At 42.5% G+C, this 24,532-nt stretch overlaps 1 protein-coding gene across 2 annotated transcripts; it reads left to right on the forward strand.

Moving 5' to 3' along the window:
• Window positions 1-1,738: 1,738 nt before the first annotated feature.
• On the forward strand, window positions 1,739-24,072 carry POLE2 (DNA polymerase epsilon 2, accessory subunit). 2 transcript variants are annotated; one of them, XM_074869252.1, is made up of 19 exons: window positions 1,739-1,825; window positions 4,336-4,436; window positions 6,666-6,741; window positions 8,157-8,234; window positions 9,455-9,548; window positions 12,358-12,432; window positions 13,633-13,716; window positions 14,273-14,328; window positions 14,736-14,785; window positions 15,756-15,828; window positions 16,416-16,588; window positions 18,636-18,725; window positions 18,926-18,980; window positions 20,145-20,204; window positions 20,302-20,379; window positions 20,782-20,890; window positions 22,686-22,862; window positions 22,983-23,050; window positions 23,895-24,072. In XM_074869252.1, the coding sequence occupies exons 1-19, from the start codon at window positions 1,758-1,760 to the stop codon at window positions 23,911-23,913; spliced, it is 1,584 nt and encodes a 527-aa protein (XP_074725353.1). In that variant the 5' UTR covers window positions 1,739-1,757; the 3' UTR covers window positions 23,914-24,072. The 2 variants fall into 2 exon arrangements, with proteins under 2 accessions (XP_074725353.1, XP_074725354.1); XM_074869253.1 differs by lacking the exon at window positions 18,636-18,725.
• The last annotated feature ends 460 nt before the right edge of the window (window positions 24,073-24,532 follow it).

Here is a 24,532-nt window from a genome sequence, read left to right on the forward strand (position 1 = left end):
TCAGTATGTTGCAACAGACTTCAACCGCTCAGGGCCAAAGGAAAAATTGTGTGTAACAGTGGTTCCCTGGTTATGCGTAAAAACAGCCATGGAGACTGTCATGAGCTTGTTGGCCAAGACAGAACCCGCTGGAAGGGATCTCTGACAGTGCTGGCATATGAGTAGTGACGAACTGAAGAACTAAGAGTTTACTGTATACTAAACCCTCAGGCAACTGAGAGCTGTCCTAGGAAACTTGGCACCTGGGTAGGACAGTTACTGTCAGTGTGTCAGAGCATAAGGGAAAGGGCCAGGGTCCCACTGCACCCTTCCAGTGAGGAAAGAGACCTACAAATCATTGAATCATGGAACGGTTTGGGTTGGAAGGCACCTTAAAGATCCAGTCCCACCCCCCTGCCACAGGCAGGGACACCTGCCACTAGCCCAGGTTGCCCAAAGCCCCGTCCAACCTGGCCTTGAACCCTTCCAGGGAGGGGGCAGCCACAGCTTCTCTGGGCAACCTGTGCCAGGGCCTCACCACCCTCACAGGGAAGAATTTCTTCCTCGCATCTAATCTAAATCTCCCCTCTGTCAGTTTAAAACTGTCACCCCTTGTCCTATCCCTACACCCCCTGGTAAAAAGAGTGCCTCCCCCCTTTCCTGTAGCGCCTTTAAGTCCTGGGAGGCCGCTCTAATGTCCTATCACAACAGGCCCTACTAAAAAGTTTATCCCCTTTAAGTACTGAAAGGTATTAAGGTCTCCCCGGAGCCTTCTCTTCTCCAGCTGAACCCCCCCAACTCTCCCAGCCTGTCCTCACAGGGGGATGCTCCAGCCCCCCGAGCATCTTCGTGGCCTCCTCTGGCCCTGCTCTAGCAGGTCCGTGTCCTTCTGATGTTGGTGCCCCCAGAGCTGGACCCAGCACTGCAGGGGGGTCTCCCGAGAGTGGAGCAGAGGGGGAGAATCCCCCCCCCGCCCTGCTGGCCACGCGTCTCCTGATGCAGCCCAGCACACGGTTGGCTTTCTGGGCTGGGAGCTCATGTTGCTGGCTCATATTTTTCCATCCACTAACCCCCCCAAGTCCTTTTCCACAAGGCAGTTATGACAGATATGACACAACCAAGCAACCAACTGCAAGACTACAGCAGGCTGCTAACAGCCCCAGTCTAGGGCTGGTGAACCTTAGGAGAGACTGATCAACCAGCAAGAAGAAACCCAGAATGGGCGAGAAGCATCCCAAGCCATCTAACAGACTGAAGGTGTTCACGGGTGAAAACAAGTCTGAGTCACAGGAGTAGAACCAAGACTGATTTACAGCCGCCCATATCAGGTGGATGTTTTATGGCAGGTAAAACTGAAGCTGGAGGAGACTCTGGAGTACTGGAGATGCCGTGCAACCTGCACCAGGGCCTACAGGAAAACGGGGCAGAAGCATTGTGAGCTGCATCGCCTGTAAGTCAACAAAATAATACCGGGGGTAATTTTACTGGGTAACTTGTGTCAGCTGCAACAAGTGTCCTCAGTGCTGCCTTGCTTTTTGTTGTGAAAGCCACTCAAGAACAACTGTGCCCTAACTGTGGCGGGCAGCACGGCTTCCCGGGGATCCCCTCTGCCTCCCGCGGGCACACAGCGAGCCGGGCCGCGCTCCCGAGCGCGGCTGCCTCAGCCCCACGGTTCCCCACACTGAGCCCTGAGGGGCCCGGCGGGGCCGTCCCGAGCCTCCGCCCGCCCCGGGGCAGGGCCAGGGCGGCGCGACGCCGTTTGGCGCCAACCGTCCGCCATGGAGCCGGAGCGGCTGCGGGGCCGCCTGGGCTCCGCGTTCCGCCTGCGCGGGCTCCTGCTGAGGGCGTGAGTAGGGCCGGGAGAGTGGTCGGGGGCGGGCTGTGGGGGTCTGTGTCTTCTCATACCTCCCTCAGGTCCTCCTCCTGCTTTCGGGGCGCGCCCCAGGGTCTGGCGTTGTGGGGTTTGGTCAGGGACAGCTCCGCGCCCCCCCCCCGCCATCACCTCCTCGGGGATGTGGTGATGCCTTTCCCTCCTCTTCCTCGCCCCCGCACTGAGGCCGCCTCTCCTCCCTGCAGTTCTGCCTGTCCTGCTGCTCTGGGCCTCTTACATCCACCTCTACCCATGCCCCGACCCACGCCCCAAAAGCTGCCCCTCGCTCCTCTCCCTGATAGTGGTGCTGGATGAGGTTTTTTTGTTGTTGTTTTTTGTTTGTTTGTTTGTTCGTTTGTTTGGTTTTGTTTTTTTTTTTGTCTCCCGCTGTCCCTGACAACTCTGGGATCTCTTCCCTGAGTTGCACTTGCCAGCTCTGTGTTCAGCATCTCTTACTGTCAGAAGAAACGGTATTTCCAAAGGTACATAATAATGTGTATTAGTTAGAGATTGCAAGGTCAAAGAAAAGTGATTTCTGCTAGCAGTGGAAAGTGTCATGATTTATAAGAGTGCCTGGGGCTCCACTGCTGGTATTTTTCCTTTCAAGATAGTGTGTTAAGTTCCATTTTGTTTCTGGTGTGGATGGGATGTGATTATTTTGGACAGTGTCCTGGCACTTTCATTAGTGAGGAGTCCAAGTTCAGAGCTCCTGGCTCCCACAGTTAAATGAACTGAGACATTTTGAAGGTCAGGCTGTTAACCAAAATGCCAGTTTTGACTGGCCGACAGATGACATTAATAAGAAAATTGTTATCTTTAACTGCGAGACTGTGGTCTAAGGATGAGGGAAGAAGCACATTTCTAATTCTTGTGTTATTTAAAATGAAAATAATTCCAATCTCTGAGATACTAGTAAAGTGGAGCGGGTCCTTCAGGGGGCTGTTAGGGTGGTCATGGGCTGGAGCTCATGGTGTGTAAGGGAAGTGGGAAGAGCTGGGTTTGCTCAGTCTGCAGGAAAGAGGGTGAAGATGGTCCAACTGCCTAACGGGGACATGGCGGGAAGGAGCCAGTGCACTGGGAAGAGGCAGCAAGCACAGATTGCAGCAGAAGATATCCCACTTGTCCAGTTCTAGTGACATTGGTTCAACAGAGGCATTAAAAAAATGGAGAGGGTCTAGCAGAGGACCACCAAGATAATGCAGCTCTGGGGTCCTCAGTACAGGAAAGACAGGGACCTGCTCGAGCAGGGCCAGAGGAGGCCACGAGGATGATCAGGGGGCTGGAGCACCCCCCTGTGAGGACAGGCTGAGAGAGTTGGGGGGGTTCAGCTGGAGAAGAAAAGGCTCTGGGGAGACCTTAGTACCTTTCAGTACTTAAAGGGGATAAACTTTTTAGTAGGGCCTGTTGTGATAGGACATGGGATAATGGTTTTAAACTAAAAGAGGATAGATTTAAACCAGATACAAGGAAGACATTTTTTATGGTGAGGCTGGTGAAACATTGGCACAGGTTGCCCAGAGAGGTGGTCAATGTCCCCTCCCTGGAAACATTCAAGGTCAAGTTAGACAGGGCTTTGAGCAACTTGGGCTAGTGGAAGATGTCTCTGCTCATTGCAGGGGGGTTGGACTAGATGGCCTTTAAAGGTCCATTCCAACCCAAACCATTCTGTGATTCTGTCATTCTATGATTCAAGGGTTAAAGTACTTCATGTGGAAAAATTGCGAAGGATTTGGGTTTACTGAGCCCCAAGAAGGGAAGGCTCAAGAGGATCTAATCCCAGTCTTCCTAAAACGTGGTTATGGAGAAGACACAGGTACTTTCTTCTCAGGGATACACAGTGACAGGGCAAGAGGCAACGGGCACAAGCTTAAAATAAAATCTTCACTCTAAGAACAATGAAACTTTAGAGTAGGTTGAGTAGAGAACTGGTGGAATCTGCCTCACTGGAAATACTCGGGACTTGGCTGAATGGGGCCCTGGATGGCACAATCCAAGGCCCTGCTTTTAGTGGAAAGTTGGATCAGATGGTCTCCAGAGGACATTTCCAACGTGGATTTTTCTACAATCCTATGAAAAAGTTATTCACAAGGAGAGTAGTTAAGCACCAGGACAGGGCCAAGAAAGGGTGTGAGAACTCCATCCCTGGAGATATTTAAGATTTGAACAGTGCTGTGGGTGATGTGAGCTGCCTGTGCTGTCAGAGCAGAAAGCTGGACCAGGAGACCTTAGGGGTCCCTTCTGACATGAATCTTTCTATGATTGTATGAAGATGAGGTTCTCTGCTTCTTATCCTCAATGTTTTCAATCCTGATGATTTCTTTTCTGTTTGATTTAAACTAGCAGTATTATGCAGTACTAATTATTTCTACTTTTTAAATCACAAGCCATTTAGTGATTATATTCACATCTGCCAAAATTGGCGTAGTTTGTATAAACTGTATTGAATATTAATTGCTTTTTGAGCTGATTTTCTTCATTGGAATTAGGGATGCCCTAAAGTATCTTACTGAAGCTCTTCAGTCCATCAATGAAGTAGAACTTGACGATGTAATTGAAAATGTCATTGATGCAGTTGAAAAACAGCCTTGTAAGTAAACAAATTATTTTTCTTAAGCTTGCTAAGTTTATCTTGCGCTTATAGTGTTATTTAGACAGAGTTACTGGCAGCATATGCACTAAGGTATCATTTTAGTCTGTTGGGTTGATCAAGATAAATGTATTTGTTGACGTTTTCTTAAATACTGACGTTTGTAATGTCAGCCAAAGATAGTACAAATTTGCCATTTAAACAGTTGGCAGCCTGGTACCTCCCGACTTTTCGAAGAGTAGTGAAATTTTTCAATGCCAGTTGCTAAAAGCACCTAGCTGAGTTTGCATGGACATCTTTGCATCTGAAAGTGTCGTTTTAACTATTAAAATAAACCAAAGAAATAATGAGAAATTCACTTGTTATTCAGTAGACCAGGTCCAAAAAAAGGTTGGGGTTGTTGACAGCTATAATCTGGGGAGCCTAACTGTGACTGCAGGAAGGGAACAGTTGCATTCCTTTGTTCAGAGATCACTGCCCTCCCATCCAAGTGAAGTGGGAGATGCAAGTGCACCAGTATAACAGTCCAACATATTAGCTTAAACCAACGGTGGGTGGAGTTTAACCATCACCTGGATGTTCTCTGAAGCAGCAGGGCAGATGTTCTGTTCTGCCAGCCTGATCTCGTGGTAGTAACATTGGGCAGAAGGTGCTGATAACAGTTGGAGCGCTGTAGTGCTGGAGAAGCTGTACCAGCTTGGTGTGTGAAAGTACATCAAATTCTATAAACTGTTAAGTCCAAAAGTACAATCCAGAAAACTCCATCGTCTTGGCAGGAGTATTTTGTTCGGGGACTACCTCCTGCTTAATTGGGACAGTATGACCCGAGGTACACAGATCCAGTGTCCCTGCTCCTCTAAGTGTCATAAAAGGCATGGGGTAGAGCTCAAAATATACGTGGCACAGTCTGACAGCTCAAAACAGGAGTTGTAGCACCTTTAGTTAAAGAATGTGGCTGACAGAAGTGTCACTGATGCCTGACATACGTGTGTGTTTACTGATCAGAGCTCATGAGAACAAGGAAACTTGGGCTCACTGCCAGGTTTTGGCCGAGGAGATTCAAATCCATATAAATGTGATCTAAAATAAATACTAGGCTTTAGATGAGCTCAGGAAACTGTCCCAGCCTATGCTATTTAAACCGAATTAAATCAAGGGTGGGCACATGATTGCTTTGTAGTTTTACTAGAACACAGACTATAGAAGTTACGTCTTTATATTTCTACTCTAGCCATGGAATAACAGATTGTAGCTGATCAAACAGGGAGTAAAAGCAGTTTGAAGAACCGGTCCTGATCTAGCGTGAAGCCTGCTGGTACAAATTAACGCATCCTCATTTTTGAACAAAATTTGGGTCTGTACAAGAAGCTCTAGGGCCAATGTAGTACATGCTGTCAGTGCACTCACCCACACTGGTCTTTGTCCAGTGGGAGTTTTGTGCCTCTGACTTCCCGTATTGTCCAGCTAACATCCGTGAGTTGTTTGAGGTTAGGGGAAGAGGTGCAATTCAGACATGCTGGTCTCTCCTGTGGTTCCTGCTAACTCCCTTAGTGCCCCTTTTGCTCTGCTATTCATCACTGTCTTACAGAAATTGTGATTTTAAGTCCCACGCCCTGAACAGGAACTCAGGGGCAGGTTTTCACGTACTGATTTCTGTTTCAGGAGCCCAGCAGTTAGGCTAGCAACCAAGTCCTTTTGTGAATCTGCATTGATTGGTCTTCCCTTCAAATTCAGCAAAACATTAGCGTTTAGAAATATTTTTTAATTTCAGTTATCAGTTTAAATCCATGAAGACAACAATGTGCCTATCTCCAAAATTCTGTTAAACTGTTTGAATACTTATTTATGACAGCAATCTGTGTGATAATGTTCTGGAACAAAATTAACCTCCAGAATGTGAAAGCTCAGATCTAACACATTTGTAGTATATTTGGCAGCTTTGCATAAACTATAATTGTCTTGTTCTCCATGTTTAGTGAATTAATGGTGGGCACAGTATGTGTGTGGGTTATTTTTTCACTAGAGATGTATCCTTCTGGTAAGAATACTAAGTGATCCATTTGTAAAGAGAAAACAGTGTGTGTCATTAACTTACTGAAAATATGCTTACTTGTGTAATGTATTCCTCCGAGAAGACTGAACCATTTGTTGTAAAATATTTGGGACGTACTTACTTTCTGACAACTTTCCACAGGCTGCAGTTTTAATCCTTTGAAATTTTCTTTTCAGTGTCATCTAATATGATTGAACAATCCACAGTGGAAGCAGCTGTCCAAGAATGTAGCCAGGCATCTGATGAAACTATGTATGGTGACATTGTTTTATTATTTGAGGTTTATGAGGGTTGGTATGCCTTCCTTTATTTCTTCTTGGAAAATAAATGTCAGGCATTTTCTGCAGTGCTACACATGCAGTAATTGCTTTGTGCTTTTGTCTTCCTGGTACTGTCTTAGAAGGTTAGTAATGTTCCTTCTTAGAAAATTTGTTCTCATGGATAGGCCTCTAGGGGATTCTAAATATAATGCTGACATTCTGGAATTAAAATGCTATGGTTATGTGTTACATGGGATACAGGTTGAATATTAACCAATAAAATAAACCAATAGTTACAATACAGAGAGAACTTGTTACTTCTGTTCATGTCTTTGTTTCCTTTTCTCTAGATCAAAATTACCTAAGGTTGTTTTTGTGCTTTTCATAAGGTACTTCTTTTCTGAAAGCACTTGGAAAAGTTTTCCTCCATGGTATTTGTTTCTGCTTTTTCGTATAGCAGGGCTGGTTTTTGAAAACTGTGATTGATTTTCACTCTCTGATAACGAAGTGGAGAGCAATTACTTGAGTTTCTGAGAACTTTATTTGTGATCGTGATAAATGTGTTTCCTTTAGCGTTCATGTTGTGTATTGACATCGTAATGCGAAGCATGAAAATAAATGGTTTGCTAGGCATGTCAATTAGATACTGTGATCCCACAGTTTCTCAATATGAAGCAAATTTCTTTTTTACTTTTCTCCTTGTCACTGGAACCTTTATGATGCAGATGGTTTGAGTGTGACTTTTCTTTGTATTGTTTTATATACATTATTTTTTACTCCAGAAATGAAATCTGTATGCACAGATTCTCAGTACAGAGTCCTGAAGGGAGAAGTTCTACAGATCACAGGGCCAGCCTGTACAACTCCTGAGTTATGCTGCAGAAAGCCTGAAGGCAAAGTTTTGCAGGAAATGCACTCTGAAGCCTAAGACAGAAGTGTCTGATAGGCAGTGATGGTTGTCCTGTGTGAAGGTTCATGGGATAATTTTATCTACTCTGATGAAATCAATCCACTTACAGTAAGAAATAAATGAGAGGCATCGGGGGAGAGAGCTGAACCAGTAAATATAATGGGATGTATCAACTCGATTAATAATCTGAAGAGTTTTGCATGTCCATTATTTAAACCTTCACATTAACCATGCCAAGGCTGTTCTGTTGTCAAAAAAGACAGCAGAGGATGGTACGGGAAGGAGATGTATCCCCCTCTCATTTCTAAATGAACTTTTGAAGAGTTTCCTTTTTTGAATTAGAAGATGCAGTGGTATCCAGTAGTTAGAGTGATGCAGGAGAAATGATGATAGTGCAGGGTGGTAGTGAACAAAGCGAATATAATTTTATTCAACCTGTTTTGTTACTGTTTGTTTCGTCCACTTCAGATAATGTTGTAAATGTATTCTTATTTCAGAGAAAATGTTTTCAACATTATTGGAGCCTTCGATATTCCTCGTTATATTTATAATTCAGAAAGAAAGAAGTTTCTACCGTAAGTCCTGCATATTTTAAGTTTCAACCACTCCTTGTTTTAAGAAAAAAAGTCTCTATTTCTGTATGGTTAAAAGTCTGGTGTCTAATCTTTTCCTTTTGGGTCTGCTTATCTTAAGCCTGCGTGAGAAGCTGAGATGATTTTGTTTCTTAGTCTGTAAAGAACTAGTCAGGCTCTGTGATAAATGCTGGCTCATAAATAAATGTGCCATTGGGTTTTTCCTAGTTCAGTAGGATGAAATTGAAATGGGGACCTGTATGTCCTGTGACAGTGTGTTCTGTGCTGCCTCTGATGTTACTGGCTCTGAAACTCCAGTGTTTATCAGGTACTAAAATGTCCAACCATGTTTATGCCATCTAATGAATAAAAGAGACAGTAAGGGTAAGGATATACATCACTAAACGTAGTTTGTTTTTTCCCCCACATTTGGCTGTTTGTTTTTTTAAAAAATAAATCTGGTCTGTGTGTTGCATGTATTTGTTTCTTAGGCTGTAGCTTGCAACTCCTTGAAGCCCTGGGATTTTTCTAAGGAGAGCTACAAAAGCTAAAAAAGAAAAATTAGGAGCAACTGGTGATCCCCCAGGTTGGACTAAGGGAGAAATAGCTGGGGAAATTGGCTGTAAATATTTTGCTAGCTAAAGAATTTACCTTTAACAGCAAGAGGCCCAGACTGCTGAGCCAGAAAGAGGCTGTGCTTTTAAAAAGCTTGAAGTGGTGTTAGCTGAGGGATGGATAGTAGTGTCCACTGCGAGGGGTTGCAGCGACCTTCATGTAATGTGTAATTCCTTTCCTAGCTTTGGTCCGTGATTCTGCCAGTCCAGCAAAAGCAATCTGTGAGTTTGCAGTAGGAGTTTTATTCCAGCTTTCCAGGCTATCAGAAGCAGAGAACCCCATGAAGACAGCCTGCTAACCAAGAGGAAGAAAATACTCTTGTTCGTGGCCACTTAAGACATAACTGCTTTTTTAGAAACTGATTTCTGCAGAGTCCCATTCAGGTGGACAGATAAATCTGGAGGACTGTGTGTTAGAGGGAAATTAAATGGATGTAGCCTTCAAAATGCAGAAACACAGGTTCCCTAGCAGAAATCTTCCTCATTGAGTAAATAAACTATGCAGTAGTGTTATAGCTTTTGCAGTCTCCTAGAACTTTTAGATCAATAAGTCATTTTTGTGTGTGAAATGTACCTTTTTTAATCTTGATTGTGTTAAACTTCTTGCAGTCTGTCAATGACCAACTTTCCTGTACCAAATTTATTTGGAACTGCCAGAGATAAAGCTGAGTTGTTTTGTGAACGCTACTCCATCTTACAACAGGTCAGAAAAAGTTTTGCTCTGTTTAACAAAATGCACAAACAAAATGCGGTTTTGTATATTCTTACATGTACAACAGTGCTTTGTGTTGAGGTGCTTTTATGAGCTACAGTTTAAATAAAATCTGAATAAGAACAGGGTCTGTACTAAGGTTTATCAGTCTTCTCAACTGTCACCATACAGCATGATGGATTCATGTGTTTCTGCATTTTAGCATCATGTCTTAAGAGAGGATTATGTATTTTTATGTGTGTCTTGCTCTTTTTCCTCCTGTAGTCTGTCTCTGTTATGTTTGTTTAGCATGTCATTGTATGTAGTGCTTGTTGAGATAATACAAATCTCTCATTCAGGCTCTCCTTGAAGCACTGAAGTTTGCTTCTGGTTTAGTTCATTTATTCATTCTCCAGTTTTCAAAATGCCCAATGAGAGCCAACCACCCCTTGTCATCTCTTGGTGGCACGTGTGTCTTCGTTTTGTGTTGTGAGCAAATTCAGAACAGGATTCCCCAACATGAGCCAGCAACGTGTGCTGGCAGCCCAGAAAGCCAACTGTATGCTGGGCTGCACCCAGAGCAGTGTGGGCAGCAGGGCGAGGGGGGGATTCTCCCCCTCTGCTCTGCTCTGTGAGACCCCCCTGCAGTGCTGGGTCCAGTTCCGGGGGCACCAACATCAGAAGGACACGGACCTGCTCGGGCGGGGCCAGAGGAGGCCACGAAGATGCTCGGGCGGGCTGGAGCACCTCCCCTGTGAGGACAGGCTGAGAGAGTTGGGGGGGTTCAGCTGGAGAAGAGAAGGCTCCGGGGAGACCTTAATACCTTTCAGTACTTAAAGGGGATAAACTTTTTAGTAGGGCCTGTTGTGATAGGACATTAGAGCGGCCTCCCAGGACTTAAAGGCGCTACAGGAAAGGGGGGAGGCACTCTTTTTACCAGGGGGTGTAGGGATAGGACAAGGGGTGACAGTTTTAAACTGACAGAGGGGAGATTTAGATTAGATATAAGGAAGAAATTCTTCCCTGTGAGGATGGTGAGGCCCTGGCACAAGTTGCCCAGAGAAGCTGTGGCTGCCCCCTCCCTGGAAGGGTTCAAGGCCAGGTTGGACGGGGCTTTGGGCAACCTGGGCTAGTGGCAGGTGTCCCTGCCTGTGGCAGGGGGGTGGGACTTTAACAGTCTTTAACGTCCCTTCCAACCCAAACCATTCTATGGTTCTGTACTTCTGTGACAGTGAGCACAGCTTTTTGTCTGTGCTGGCCTGTAGGCAGCAGGGAGGCACCGAGCTGAACCGTGCAAACTCACCTCAATTACTGGGTTCAGTTTTGGGCCCCTCACTCCAAAAAGGCCATTGAATGACTCGAGCGTGTCCAGAGAAGGGCAATGAAGCTGGTGCAGGGTCTGGAGCACAGGTCTGATGGGGAGCGGCTGAGGGAACTGGGGGGGTTTAGTCTGGAGAAGAGGAGGCTGAGGGGAGACCTCATGGCCCTCTACAACTCCCTGAAAGGAGGGTGCAGAGAGGGGGGATGAGTCTCTTGAGCCAAGGAACAAGCGACAGCACAAGAGGGAATGGCCTCAAGCTGCACCAGGGCAGGGTCAGACTGGCTCTTAGGAAGTATTTCTTCGCAGAAGGGGTTGTTGGGCGTTGGAATGGGCTGCCCAGGGCAGGGGGGGAGTCCCCATCCCTGGAGGGGTTGAAGAGTCGGGTTGACCCAGCGCTGAGGGATCTGGTGGAGTTGGGAAGGGTCAGTGTGAGGTTCATGGTTGGACTGGAGGATCTTCAAGGTCTTTTCCAACCTTGATGATCCTGTGATTCTATGAACTGGTCATCTGTGCGGTAGTCTGAGGCACAGGGTCAGATACCCCAGAGCAGCAACAACTCTCTGTCTACCAGGGAGTTAACTGCCACTAGGAGTACATGTACAGCAGTTTGGGATCCCCTGCCCTGGAAGACCAGTTAGCCGTTAACTGAAGAAGCTTTAGTTCATACAAACAGTGATCAGGATTAGTGAAACCTGCTGGAATTGGCCCACTTGCACAGAACAAGTTGGTTTCTGTGAACAGCATCTGCAGGTGTCCATAGGGTGTATATCCTGCAGCCTCCTTTTCTTAGGCTTAACTTAGACTCAACTGCTGTTGCACCTTTGCCTGATGGTTTCACATAGACTCTCTGTTGTACAGGTTTTGTGTTTGGTTGTCTTACGTACTCCTTTCCACCCTCCAGAAAAGTGAAGGTTCGGGTCACTACATGTGTGAGGGCCGCTGATGGGAATTACTGCGTGTGTTACACGGGCTGGTAGCGATGGGTTTGTTCCAAGGGGAGGCTTTCAGACTGCATGAAAAACAGTGAAAGAATTGAAAATTTCTACAGTGCATTTTCTTCATGCTCTCGGCAGTTTATCTGTTAGTGTAGCTTTCTCCTGTTATTAAAAATAAAATAAAATATTGCTTACTTTTATTAGGCCCTGCCCTGAAGAGAAACCTGTTCTTTTCCACATAGTTAGCATTTAATACCGTTTACCTTCCCTTGCTCTCTCACCCCTTCCTTCCAGGTAGTCCGAAATAACTTCTTTTAGAAGGATTATAGATGCTTTGATGTTACTTTTTTTGGCTTAGTTTTATTGTCCAGTATTATTGAACATCTATTTCTTAGAAGCAAATTCTTGTCAAAAGAACTGGTTATGCTTAACAGATTAGATGTTGCTGGATAAAATAGAGTAAGAGAACTTTAAAAAGTATTTTGTATAGTGGTTGTAATGAACTGGCTTTTTGACAGCGCTCATTTATTTTTAAACTGGATTACTTCAATTTTGGTTTCTGCAGAGGACTCACAGACATGAGTTGTTTACTCCTTCAGCAGTTGTTGCTCATCCTGATGACAGTAAGAGCAAATTCCAGGTAAAAATCTGGGTTTTTTTCTTGCCAAGGGAACTCTACTTGTTTTACGCTTTAATGCAGTAATAGTTCTCCAGTGACATCTTAGTTTTACATCCAATATGAGTAATCAATGCAAATGAGTTATTTTTGATAATTTTTAGCCTGTGTGTCAAAAATGCAGTTATATGGCTCAGATCTGCATGATGATGAAACCATTGAAAAGCAGCTATGAAGTGCAAGAGAAACGTGGCTTCCTGAGGTGGAAGGGCATTAGCTGTTTAGCTTACTGCACTTTGCTTCCCTCTGCTTGGGGATATTTTTCCTTCTTCTTTTTTTCATAAGCACTAAATTCACAAACCTACAGTTGAATAAGGTCATAACTTTAGTCTGTTCTGCTCCCATCTCAGTTTTCTCAAATGCTCTCACTATATTATATAGTTATTTCATACTGTTAAAAAAAGGGTGTGTGTGTGTGTGTGTCACTGGGTACCAAATAACAGCTTTTGCTTTGCTCAGCTTCCCTGCTTCTCCCTGTTCAGAGCATGCCATCGTGTAGAAAAAGGGAACTGAGCTTAGCTGAGTCGAGCCTTTATCTGCATCCAGGCTTTACAGGCTTTATCTTTCTCCCTTGACTGCTCCTCCCTGTCAGCAGTGGCAAATGCATTGCTTATGCTGGTGGTGTAGGAGGATTGGCTCTCTTAACTGCAGCCTGACAGACCAAAATCAGTTTGTCCAGAAGCCGCAGACAGCATGTTGTGCGATGTCACCTGTGTTACTCTGGAGTGTTCTCTGTCATCCATCTAAGGTTCCTCTTTAAAAGTAATTAGTGTGACTGGATGGGTGCAGGCTGGCCCTGTGGTTCAGGTTGGATCCTGCTGAGGATCCAGTGACTACGATTCACATTCTTAGGCAAGAGCAGAAATTGCCACTTGTTCTTTTCAGTTTTAATCCAGTTGCAAGCAAAATAATCACAATAAATATTTACTTGCTAAGCAGTTCTTCATGCTAGCAGCCATTATTGGAAATCTTTTCCTAAACAGTGCTCCACTGGACATTCAGCAATGTGTCCCTGATTTTTCTAATGAGCCTGTATTTTCTCATAGCTCATTTGTGTATTTATGTAAAAACATGTGCTGTGTGGTGCTTTGTCTTGCTTGCTTAAGAATAGATACATGGTGAGTTTGATTTAATTGTTGTTTGATTCTTTGCCTTTGGTTCCAGCTTAAAACAATAGAAACTCTGTTGGGCAATACAGCTAAAGTGAGAGAAGTGATTGTGCTTGGGATGATAACTCAGCTTAAGGAGGTAGGTTTCTTTTTATTGTGGATATCTAGGTCACCATTCATTCAGTGTTATAATATATTAGAAAATGAGAAAACTTAAGTATCTCACCACTTCATCCTGTCGTATAAGTCAGTGGCAGAGCTCCCATCAATGTCAGTGGTGCGAGATCCATTCCCTAAGAAGAGACTTTTCCACAAGCAGTTGGTGTGGGAGAGAAAATGTCTTTATCTTCTCACTACAGCATTTTGTAATGCTTTATGTCAGCAGCCAGAACCAGTTACATTTTTAGGCATGCCCCTTCTTGAAATGCTGGAGCTTCCGGTGACTCTGTTTGGACTTGCTGTTGCATTGGACTGTGGTTGTAGGGGAGGGGTGCGCCCACAATCCAGGCTGCAGCCACTCAACGGGAAGGTGCTAAGATACACTTACTATAAACTGTATCATTTTCAGGTCTGCCAGTGTGTTCTAATATTAAAACCCACTAAATGATTTCTAAGTGCTGACTGAGAGATGCTTCTGATTGAAGCATTTATGTGTTTGGGTATATTTTGCGTTATTAATTAATCCTGTTTTTTAGGGGAAATTTTTCCTAGAAGACCCTACAGGAGTTGTCCAGCTAGACCTTAGCAAAGCCATATCCTTTTACTGTGATGTAAGAATCGAAGACATTTTCTATAGACCTGGAGAATTTTAAATTGAATAGTAAATCAATACTGACTATTAAAAATGACATATTGAGAATTGCAGCTCTGTCTTTTTGCTTCTTTTCAAATTACTTGGTTGCTGCAGCTCAGTGCCCTTTCACAGAGACTGTGAGGACAAGGTTAGTATTCCTCCTAGTGGAAGCAGAGCATGTTCCTCTTTGTGGGCCGTTTATGAATTTACCTGCTCAGCTACCACGTAATTACCGGGCTCTTAAGGCAGCCTGTGAACTTTCAGTGGTGTCCAAATGTATTACACCAGCTGGAAAGCAAATGTTGGCTAAAGAACAAGTTTAAGAGTCCTGATCTAAGAAAAATATATTTCTTAACCTTTCTGCACCAGTTCCACAGTGGTTTATATACTGAATCATGCTTTGTTTTGGCAGAAGGTAACGCTGACTATTTTTCTTCGCTTGTAATAAGTTATTCTGTTAATGCCTGTTGCTGCAGTTACGTGTCTGCCAGATGTGGCTGGACAGACAAGTCTCATGTTGATGAGGCTTGACCATAAGCTGAGTTTGTGACTGAGATTTTTGGCCGTAAGCCTTTCCTTTACCTCGTGGGCTCTAGAGGCAGAGAACGGAGCTCTGCAAAATTTGTGGTTTTCAGCGACGTCGGTGGGATGTGAGCATCTGTAGCAGCTTTGAGGATTGGCCTTTTTTAGCCTGGCTCCAACATGCTTGGAGAAGTTATGACTAGAATAACCAAACAGTATGATTTAACAATCTGAAAATGCTGCTTTTTGTTGGCAAAGCTTTGGTCCTTCAGAGGCTTTAATGAGTCTTCTCATTAAGATGATGTAAGGGCTTGCAGTTTTGGAGCCTTGGGGCTGTTTTTAGAATATTACTCTGTGCAATATACATAATCCCAGTCTATTTTCTAATAATGTATTTTCTGTTTAAAAATTATAAAATAGATAGAAGTTAGGAGCACAAATGATAGTGGGGACAAGTATCACCCTATTACTTCTGTTCCTCTAACAGGTGGGACAGTTCTTGAGAAAGGGTGTAGTTTGATGGAGACTCTTCTGCGACAGGGCCAGCAAACATGAATCCTGTTCCCTTACATTCTTACTCGGTTGGGTTGAGAAGGTTGTTTATGTGACTGTGCATCAAATCCATTCAAAGAAGTGTCCGGGTTAAAAAAATAGTTGGTTTCTTGCTCAGCCTGTTTTTCAGCCAGATAGTTCCCTGGTCTGGTTCACCACTAAACAGCACAGGGGCTGGTGCTATCACAAGAGAAGGATTGATGGAGGCTGAGACTAGCTATGCAGTACAGCTGCCAACTGTCTGACTAATGTCTAGGACATGATGTTGTTAGAAAAACTAAAGGTTATTTTGTTGTTCAAAAATCTCTTAGGTTGGTATGAAGATGAAGTTTTTCATGTGAACGCTTTTGGATTTCCGCCTACTGAGCCTTCTGCTACCACTAGGTATAAAACTGACTTTCAGCAGCCTCACTCCATATTTTGTTATGGTTTTCTAAGTAAGCACATTATTATTTTATAATTTCTGTGACATTAAAGTGTGCTATTCTTTCTCCTCCCCCAATGCTTCAAAATAAATACAGTTTTAAGGAAGCAATTCTGGGACTTGCTGGTCTGCTTGGACCAGTACTAAAGCCTGAAGTGTTGGCAGAAAAACCCTTCCAAAGGCCGTTAGGTTCTGCATATTAATTGGGATGAAAGCCCTTCTCAGTTGCAAAACTAGGTAACTCTTACATGGGAGTAAAATTCCTTGTTACTCAGAGAATGGATGTGGGAAAGAACCCAGGATAAATATTACCCTGAGATAATTAAGTCACGGCAGGGCAGCGCCTCTGCTTTATGTCTAGGTGACTGCATTTCTCTTCTTGGGCTTCTCCATGAAGTAGTAAATGATTACTGATACCATCTGAGCTGCCTATCATAATAGTAACAACAACAACAATAATAAAAAAAATGGTTTAAGTGAGTCATAATCAAAACTACTAACGATTTGGGAAGAAAACAGGACTAACTTGAATATTTTAATGATGTAGAGCCTTCTATGGGAATGTAAACTTCTTTGGAGGGCCTTCTTCATCTTCAGTGAAGGCTTCTGCAAAACTGAAGCAGCTGGAGGATGAAAATGAAGATGCAATGTTTGTATTTCTTTCTGATGTATGGCTGGACCAAGCAGAAGTACTGGAAAAGCTTCACACAATGTTTTCGGGTAGGTGAGGACTGTTTTGACTCTGAGCCTTGTTTTAGGGAATTTTTACCATTTTCCTAAGCCCTTAGCAGCCTTGATGGGTGGAGCTGACGAGTGCAGCGGGGTGGTCTGATGCCTGGCTGGTCCTTGGTCCCCAGCTGTGGCTCTGTCCCCTCCTTCACATGGGCTGGGAAGTCTGACCCCATGGTGAGCTCATTCAGGGATTACCTCAGCAGAAAACTAATTGCCTTTGTTGGAGAATTAGTTTTATGCTGGTTTAGCTTTGTGAACGCTTCATCATGTGGTCGCTCCCGGGAGCATCCCTGTCGGGCAGGGCGAGCTGGATGGTGTACAGCTGACATCAAGACAGTGGTCTCTGTGCCTTTTTTCCAAAGTACACTTTTAAACGAAAAGGTAAGGCAACGATTTGCAAGAGTCCTGTTATTACTGTATTGTGCATTTTTAACGAACTTCCATTTTAAGAAAGCTAGAATAAGCCCAACTGTTGCATTTTTTTGTAGGATCCCACTGAACCCAAGCCCAAAGCCAGTGAAGTCTCATTCTAATTTTAGTGACAGCTATTTGCATTTCATGGTTGCTATTATATTTCTTTTGGATCTTTAACAGTTTTTAAAATTGGATTGTATTATATTTTTGCAAGCTGACACCTAGTACTAATATTGTTTTGGACGGTAGCCATTTTATGTGCTGTGACAAGAACATTTCCCTTGCTCGTGGAAGTTATTCCTAGGCTTAGTTTAAAGAAAACTTCTTACTTCATCAGAGATCAGCAGTCCCTCGAATGCTTTCTGGTTCTACCAATGAAAAAATGTCAGTTACTCTTAAAATATGAACTGTTTCTTCCACTCATCATTACATTAGTAATGTTGACAACGTTTGGATAGCAAGTATCTGTGAGATCTGTGAATTGCTTCTTTGTATTCCAGAGCAGTTTTGGAACAGCTTGTCCTGTCTGTCTTAGGTAGAATGGAAGTGTGAGAGGGTGGCTAATTTAAAAATAAGCAACATAAGATTCAGGGTGGGAAACTGCTACTCACCTAAAGAAAATTGGACACAAATTGCTCCTCTCACCCAGAAGTTACAAAACCAGTTCACTATCTTGATCAAAGTTGGCAAGATCCTTGAGGCAAACTGAACTTGACCTAAGACTGTGTATGCTGAAGTAATAAAAGGACTTTGGTCAGTGAGGTTAATGTACTGAACTCAGCTGGCAGAGATGCATACATTGCATTTATTATTTTGAGACTTTTTTTTAATAGGCAAGTAATAAGCTTCATAATTATAAATTAAAAATAATAGCCGAGTGGAATAGCAAGGAAAAACATTGATGAGGCATTTCTCTGGTATAAACAATTCTGTCCTATTTACCAACTAGGCTGAAAAATAGTGAAGTAAATCCAAGTCTGGTACTGCATGTTAGGAAAATGGAGAGTAACCTGGAACGTGAGATGAATGCCTGAGTAGATGTTTAAATTTTTATTTCAGGGATGGGAATCAGGTTTCTTTTTTTCACTCTTTGCTATAAAACATGTGTTTCTGGGTGATTAGTGATATTGTGAGGATTCATCAGATTCTTAAAATGCTCAGGCAATTCCAGTTACTGTTGCTTTATAATGACAAAGAGCGAATTAAATGTTGGTAGAGCCCTTGAATTGGAATGATGCATGGAGGTTAATAGTAATCCATTGCTACCTACTCGCTGTTTTTCTCTTTAAGGAAAGAGTGCATTTTTAAATTGTACTCTTTATTATAATTGTACTTTGTGTAATTATATGACTGGGTCAGTAGTTAGTTGGATACACACAAACAATATTGTTGGAACTGGGCCTGTAAATAACAGAGGGCTTCCTTGAAGTGACATTTGTGCATTGCCATTATCCTTTTTAAGCTAACAAAAGCCTGTATCAAGAAAATAGTTCAGGTATATTAATAACAGCAGAGCTTGAAGTGCTGTTTCAGTTTCTGCCTTTCATGGAATGGCCTGGAGGCTGAATGCTGAAAGATACTAAAGTGAATTAATATACTCACACATACTCTGTTTTCCCAGGTTATTCTTCTGCACCTCCAACCTGCTTTTTCTTTTGTGGAAATTTTTCATTTGCACCATATGGAAAAAATCAGATTCAGTCACTGAAAGGTAGGGGAGTCTTTCTATACAGTCAGACGTGTACATTAAATTAAAATAATGATGGCAAAACAAATTAAGAGAGCAGAAAAGAAACCCTTGTTTTCTAAGTGACACATTTTTTAATGTACTGTGGGGGTGATTCATATAATACATGTTCATTGTTTAACCAGGTGTTGTATCATAGATTTTTTTTTTTTTCCTGACTCCAGGTTCTTTGAAGGCTCTTGCAGATATTATATGTGAATATCCCAGCATTCATAAAAGGTACACAGTAAAGTGCTATGAAAAAAGGAATTTGTTTGTTTTGTGAAACCTTTGTTTTAATTACTCTAAGAAACTCACAGATAGAATGTTTTCTCATTATTTTGAGCCAGCTATGATCAGTTAGAAAGCTGGTCTTGTAACAGGCCTGTGCGTTTGTTTTGGGAACAGTGTAAGGTTTTGATTTTATCTATAATAGCTTGGTCATGGAAGCTGCTATTGAGTGAGCAAAGGGGAAACTGCCTCTCCCTGCAACATTTTCCACATGGATTAAACACAGCTCATGATTCCCCAGAAGTGCTATTTGGGTGAGCCCTTTTCCTCTGGAATTCCCTTGAAATCAGCAGGGTTCTGCCTGAGCAATGCTGCTTTATAAATTGCTGTTGAAGTCTTGATGCTGTTACGAGCACCTACAGGCCTTCTGTACCAGCCCCAGAAAATGTCGTCTGAAACACCAACTGCTGCCGACATGGAGGCATCTCATTTCTCTCCCTTCCGTTCTTGCACACACAGTTCTCCACAGCCTCTGGTTTGAGAGCTAACCAAAGCAACGCAATCCTCCAAAGGAATCTTTTATTTATCCCTTCGTCTGTCCCTGCTCTGTGGGAGCCCCGTTTCAAGCCTGGAGAACTAAATCCCTTCTACAGAAATTTGAATATACAAAGGAAAGTAAAACAGGGAGGCAGCCAGGCTTATCCTTTCTGACTTCTGATCTTTGAATTCGTAACAGTAGCCCCTAAGTAGAACTAGTTCCTAGAATGGGCCCCAAAAACAGGAAAGGCCACAGCCTGTAGCTCTTGAGCTCCGTGTGAGATGTAAGCAGTTGTACCTCCGCTGCTGGATTATCTGGGGTGCCTGTATGGGATCCTGGAGCCCATTGCCACCGAGTCCTGAGCCAGGCTGCACGCCTGGTCTGTCTCCCTTCCCACAGTCAGTCCCCCTTGCACGGTGAATAGTTTTAAACTTTTTCTCCACTTCAGTGAGGAATGGATGTGTATTTCATGCCTTAGCTGTGATTTATGTAGTTCTTAATGTCAGGAAGAGCTGTCATCTCAGCCCCAGAATAGGTTATTTGCATGCATCTGTGGAGTAATGGCTGTGTGTAACCAATGTTTAGATACTTCTAGGATCATTTTGTATAAAAGGGATATGTTGCACTTTTTACAGTAGTCGATTTGTGTTTGTTCCTGGCCCCGAAGACCCTGGTCCTGGTTCTATTTTACCAAGGTCAGTTTGCTTCACTTTCTCAAATTCTGGAATTTTCAGTTAAATAGTTAAAGAAGGTAAGAGTCTTTGTTGCTATATCTGTTGCTATTTATTTTAGACCTCCTCTGGCTGAAAATATTACTCAGGAATTCAGGCAGCTGGTGCCATTTTCAGTTTTCACCACAAATCCTTGCAGGTAACAGTGTAACTTACTGCTGTTTTTCATGTTTGGTTTTTTTTTTACTGAATGACAAATTTATGTGCCGATGTAGTTTTCAAAAATTACAAATTTTGGAAAGATTTGTCTTAAATTTTTCAAATTATTAGAATTCCTCACTTGCATTTATTATAACTAGTTTTAAATACATTAATAAATTAGTGATGAAAGGAAGAAGTGCTAAAAGTTTGATAGTGGGTATCAAAAGCATCGGGTGTTTTCTGAATCTGGAGAGAATGAAGGGAAGATGGGAAAGTATTCTTTTAATTGAAAAGTGCTTTTTCATTTTGCTGTATTAGAGGGAGATCAACTTTATAATGCAGCTCCTTATCTTTTAGCTTCATCTCAATTTATTTAATTTCATTAATGTTTTCCATTTAGGATTCAATATTGCACCCAAGAAATAATTATCTTTCGTGAAGATTTGGTAAACAAAATGTGCAGAAACTGTGTCCGCTTCCCCGCCAGCAACATGGACATTCCCAACCATGTGAGTGAGCTGCCTTCAACTCTTCTTGCTAAGATCTCCTTGACTTCTTTTTTTAATCAGCAGGTCTGCCTTTAGGGTGCTCTGATCTGCATTCTCACGATATATTGCAAGAGGAGCCAAGAGGGATTGTAAGAAGGGTCTATACATTTAGTATTATTACCTTCATTTCCATCTTGACAGTAAAATAACTGAAACCACGATGCTGATTGATGGCATTGAGTCATTCTGACTGTCCCACTGCAGATGCCCTTGAACACACAACTTCATAGCAGCTGACTTTTGGTGTCTGTGCACCAGCAATGAATGTCGTACCAAGAAACATTGATTCCTAAAGGCAAAGTTTTATACAAAATACCTTTTTTTCAAGGTTTGATCAGTGAACCGGTGACATTTGCAGTAAAGCAGTGTGTCACTTTTCCAAAAGGTCATCTGTATCTTCTGCCTTCTCACTTGAAGTCTTAATCCTGCTTTTTGATACATCGCCACAGTGCTCTGAGTTATGTTTGTAGTTAATGAATGCACGGCAGGAGTTGATGGGACTCACTGATATAATTGAATGAGAATGATCCAGGCAGTACTGGCTGGTTGCAGTGATGGATGGAGTCTGTTTCTGTTTATTTTATAGGGGGTTTTTTGTTTGTTTGTTTGACTCAGAAACTTCTTGTAGCTCTTTCTTCCTTCCCTCCATCACGACAGTGCTCAGTTTCTTTGTGAACACAGGGAACCCATTGCAGACACCGATGCACCTTGGTTTTGGTGTGCATGTTTGCATGCATGTATGTGTAAGCTGCAAGCCATCACTCCCCTGTACTCCTGCAGGGCTTTCCCATGCTTGGAAGGGAAAGAATCATGAAGGAAATGTAGAATTATGTATGGCAACACTTTCTGCCGATAACAATATTGGGTTGATTTTGCATACTTCAGTCTTTCTCTGCCTTTTCTGCCTGTCATTAGTTTTTTAATTCAGCCATCAGTGTAAAAAAGATGAATGAGAGAGGAAAATTTTGTTACTAATATTAGATTGAATTAATAGTGTCTTTAGGCCTCATACAGTATTAGTGGAATAACTGGGCCTATGCTTGGTGCATCATTTTCTTTCAACAGGAGACCCTTCCACCAAGTTGCTGTAGTTATTTCAGCCCTTTGAGAAAAATGGAGCCTCATGGCAGCTACATGATTGATTAGAAATAATAAAAGCTTTGAGGGTTCTTGAGGAGAGAGTTGCAGGAGCCAAAATTCCCTGTCTGGAATCTGCCAGATGAAAAAGCAAATGAAAGGGGGCAGCTGGTGTCTGGAGCAGGGTAACTCCCAGAACAGCCAAAGGAATCAAAATCATTTGGGAATCAAATGATTTCCTCAGTTCGGGGAAAAGACACTGTTTAAGTGTGGGTCTTGTGGTTAACCGGTACTGCAAGGAAAGCCATGAGGGAAAAAAAGCCCAGAAAATGAGTTATGACACTGTTGGTACTTCCTGGGTTGGAGGAACAGGTAAGCAGATTCTCTCTGTTGGAGAGTCTGATTGATGAAATAGTTTTGAGATCTTCAAATATTGGCTGGTAAATTTCAGAAAAACTTTAAAAAAACCCACAACACAACACAGCAAAAAAAAAAAAAAGCAGCTGACTGTTGTAGGGGAGTAGCTGCTTTACTCCAGAAATCAATGATAATCAGAGGGAATGAGATACACAAAAACCATTTTCAGGTTCAAAGCTTCTTTATTAACAGGGCGTTAGCATCTACAGGAATTAGACTTGTAGAAAATGGTTCAGACTAACTATTTATGTTTATCTTGCAGTTTGTAAAGACTATATTATCACAAGGACATCTGACGCCACTTCCGCTGTACGTTAGCCCCGTGTACTGGGCCTATGACTACGCCCTGAGGGTCTATCCTCTGCCTGATATGCTCGTCATTGCAGATAAATACGACCCATTCACTGTCACCAACACTGACTGCCTTTGCATAAACCCTGTAAGATTTCCTTACGCTTTACCAAAATAAGAAGGGGGTGCAGTCACAGTCAAGCATGTGTCTCACTATTTGTACAGTATTTTACTGACGCAAGTGTGGTGTACACATTTTTCTTTACAGGGTTCATTTCCAAGAAGTGGATTTTCATTCAAGGTATTCTACCCCTCCAACAAGACAGTTGAAGACAGGTAAATATATTCAGTTTCTCATTTAAAAGGAAGTATCTTCCTATTTGCTGTCTTGCTAATATCAGGAGGAACACAGAAAGTCAATTCTATAAACAGAGTGAATGTTCTAGCAGTTTAATGTAGACTTATACTTCATACTTTGGCAGCGTAAGAAATCCAAATGCCTAGAACTAAAATAATAAATTTAGAAATTAAGGTCAAATAACAATGATGAGAAGCATGATCCAAAAGTAAAAGGAAAGATAGACTGTACTATATGATTTTCAATAATTGAGACACAGTTAGGAAACAGATTCATTTCTGGAGATGATGCTTGTTACATAAGGTTAATTACACTTTTGGACAATTCTTGGTTCGTTCTGTGATCATCATCAAGCCCAGAAGCCACTTTTGTGCTTTGATCTCATATATTTTAAATCTGTGCTTATTCATTCCAACTGTGCTCTTCCAGTGACTGGAAAAAAGGCCAGCTGCAACACCAAAAAATATCAAGAAGTATGAAAGGGCTTACAACTGTGATGAAAATTGCCTGTTTGACATATTGATAGTAGAACCCCATGGGAAAAGTGCAAATTTATCTTGTCTGATTCAGTTTCATGCCTTGTTGCAGAAGCTGTGTTTTTCTCAAAGGGGAATGTGTAACACCCCCCACCCTCCCACGGGAACTGATGATAGATTGACCCATGTAACCTTTACTCGAGGATAGAAAATATCACAGCATGAGATGCTTTAGGTCTTTAAATAGTTTAAAACATTATCAAGTCTTTCCTAGATTAAGAAATAGAATAGTATTGTGAACTGTCTTTACAAAAACCTAAATATTGTTTTTATTTGGTATTTTCAGCAAGCTTCAGGGTCTCTGAATTTCTGTGAGACTGCAAAAAGGGAGCAAGCCTTTATAAAGCCAACTGTAGCACTCATTTGAGATGGATTGATTTTTATGATGTATTACAGACTGTTTATAATAAATGTCAAAGCCAAAAAGGTCTATTTTGTACACAAATAAACTTTTACAGGAAAAGATACTGGTGTTAGTTTTGATAAAATGTAGAGTCCCAGTGAAGATTAATTGGCAAAGCATGATAAAAGGAGGCAACTGGAGGAACCAAATGCATGTATATCAAACAGGAAATATCTCTTTTTGAAAAGAGAAGTTAAAAATAGGGAGAACTTTGTATTTCACCACGCTGAGTTGAACTGAGAGCTAGTTATCTACAGGAGATAATAGAAATGTGAACTAGGGTTTTTATTTGGACAGAAAGGTCTAGAAAAGATCACGGGGTGTTATTTCCTAACAGTCTATAATCTGTTTGTGGATAGTGTTATGCAGGCAGGGCGAGGAGAGGTAAGAGGAACAAGGACATGGTCCTTTGACGCTTCTCGGGAAGGCCAGGAGGAGGAAATCTCGCTGAAGAAAAAATCAGGAAGGTGGGAAAGAGTCAGGGCCTGGAAGCGCCGACTTCTGCGTCAGCAGTTGGTTTG

This window comes from Strix uralensis, chromosome 4 (genome assembly GCF_047716275.1).
Source record: "Strix uralensis isolate ZFMK-TIS-50842 chromosome 4, bStrUra1, whole genome shotgun sequence".
Lineage (NCBI taxonomy): Eukaryota > Metazoa > Chordata > Aves > Strigiformes > Strigidae > Strix > Strix uralensis.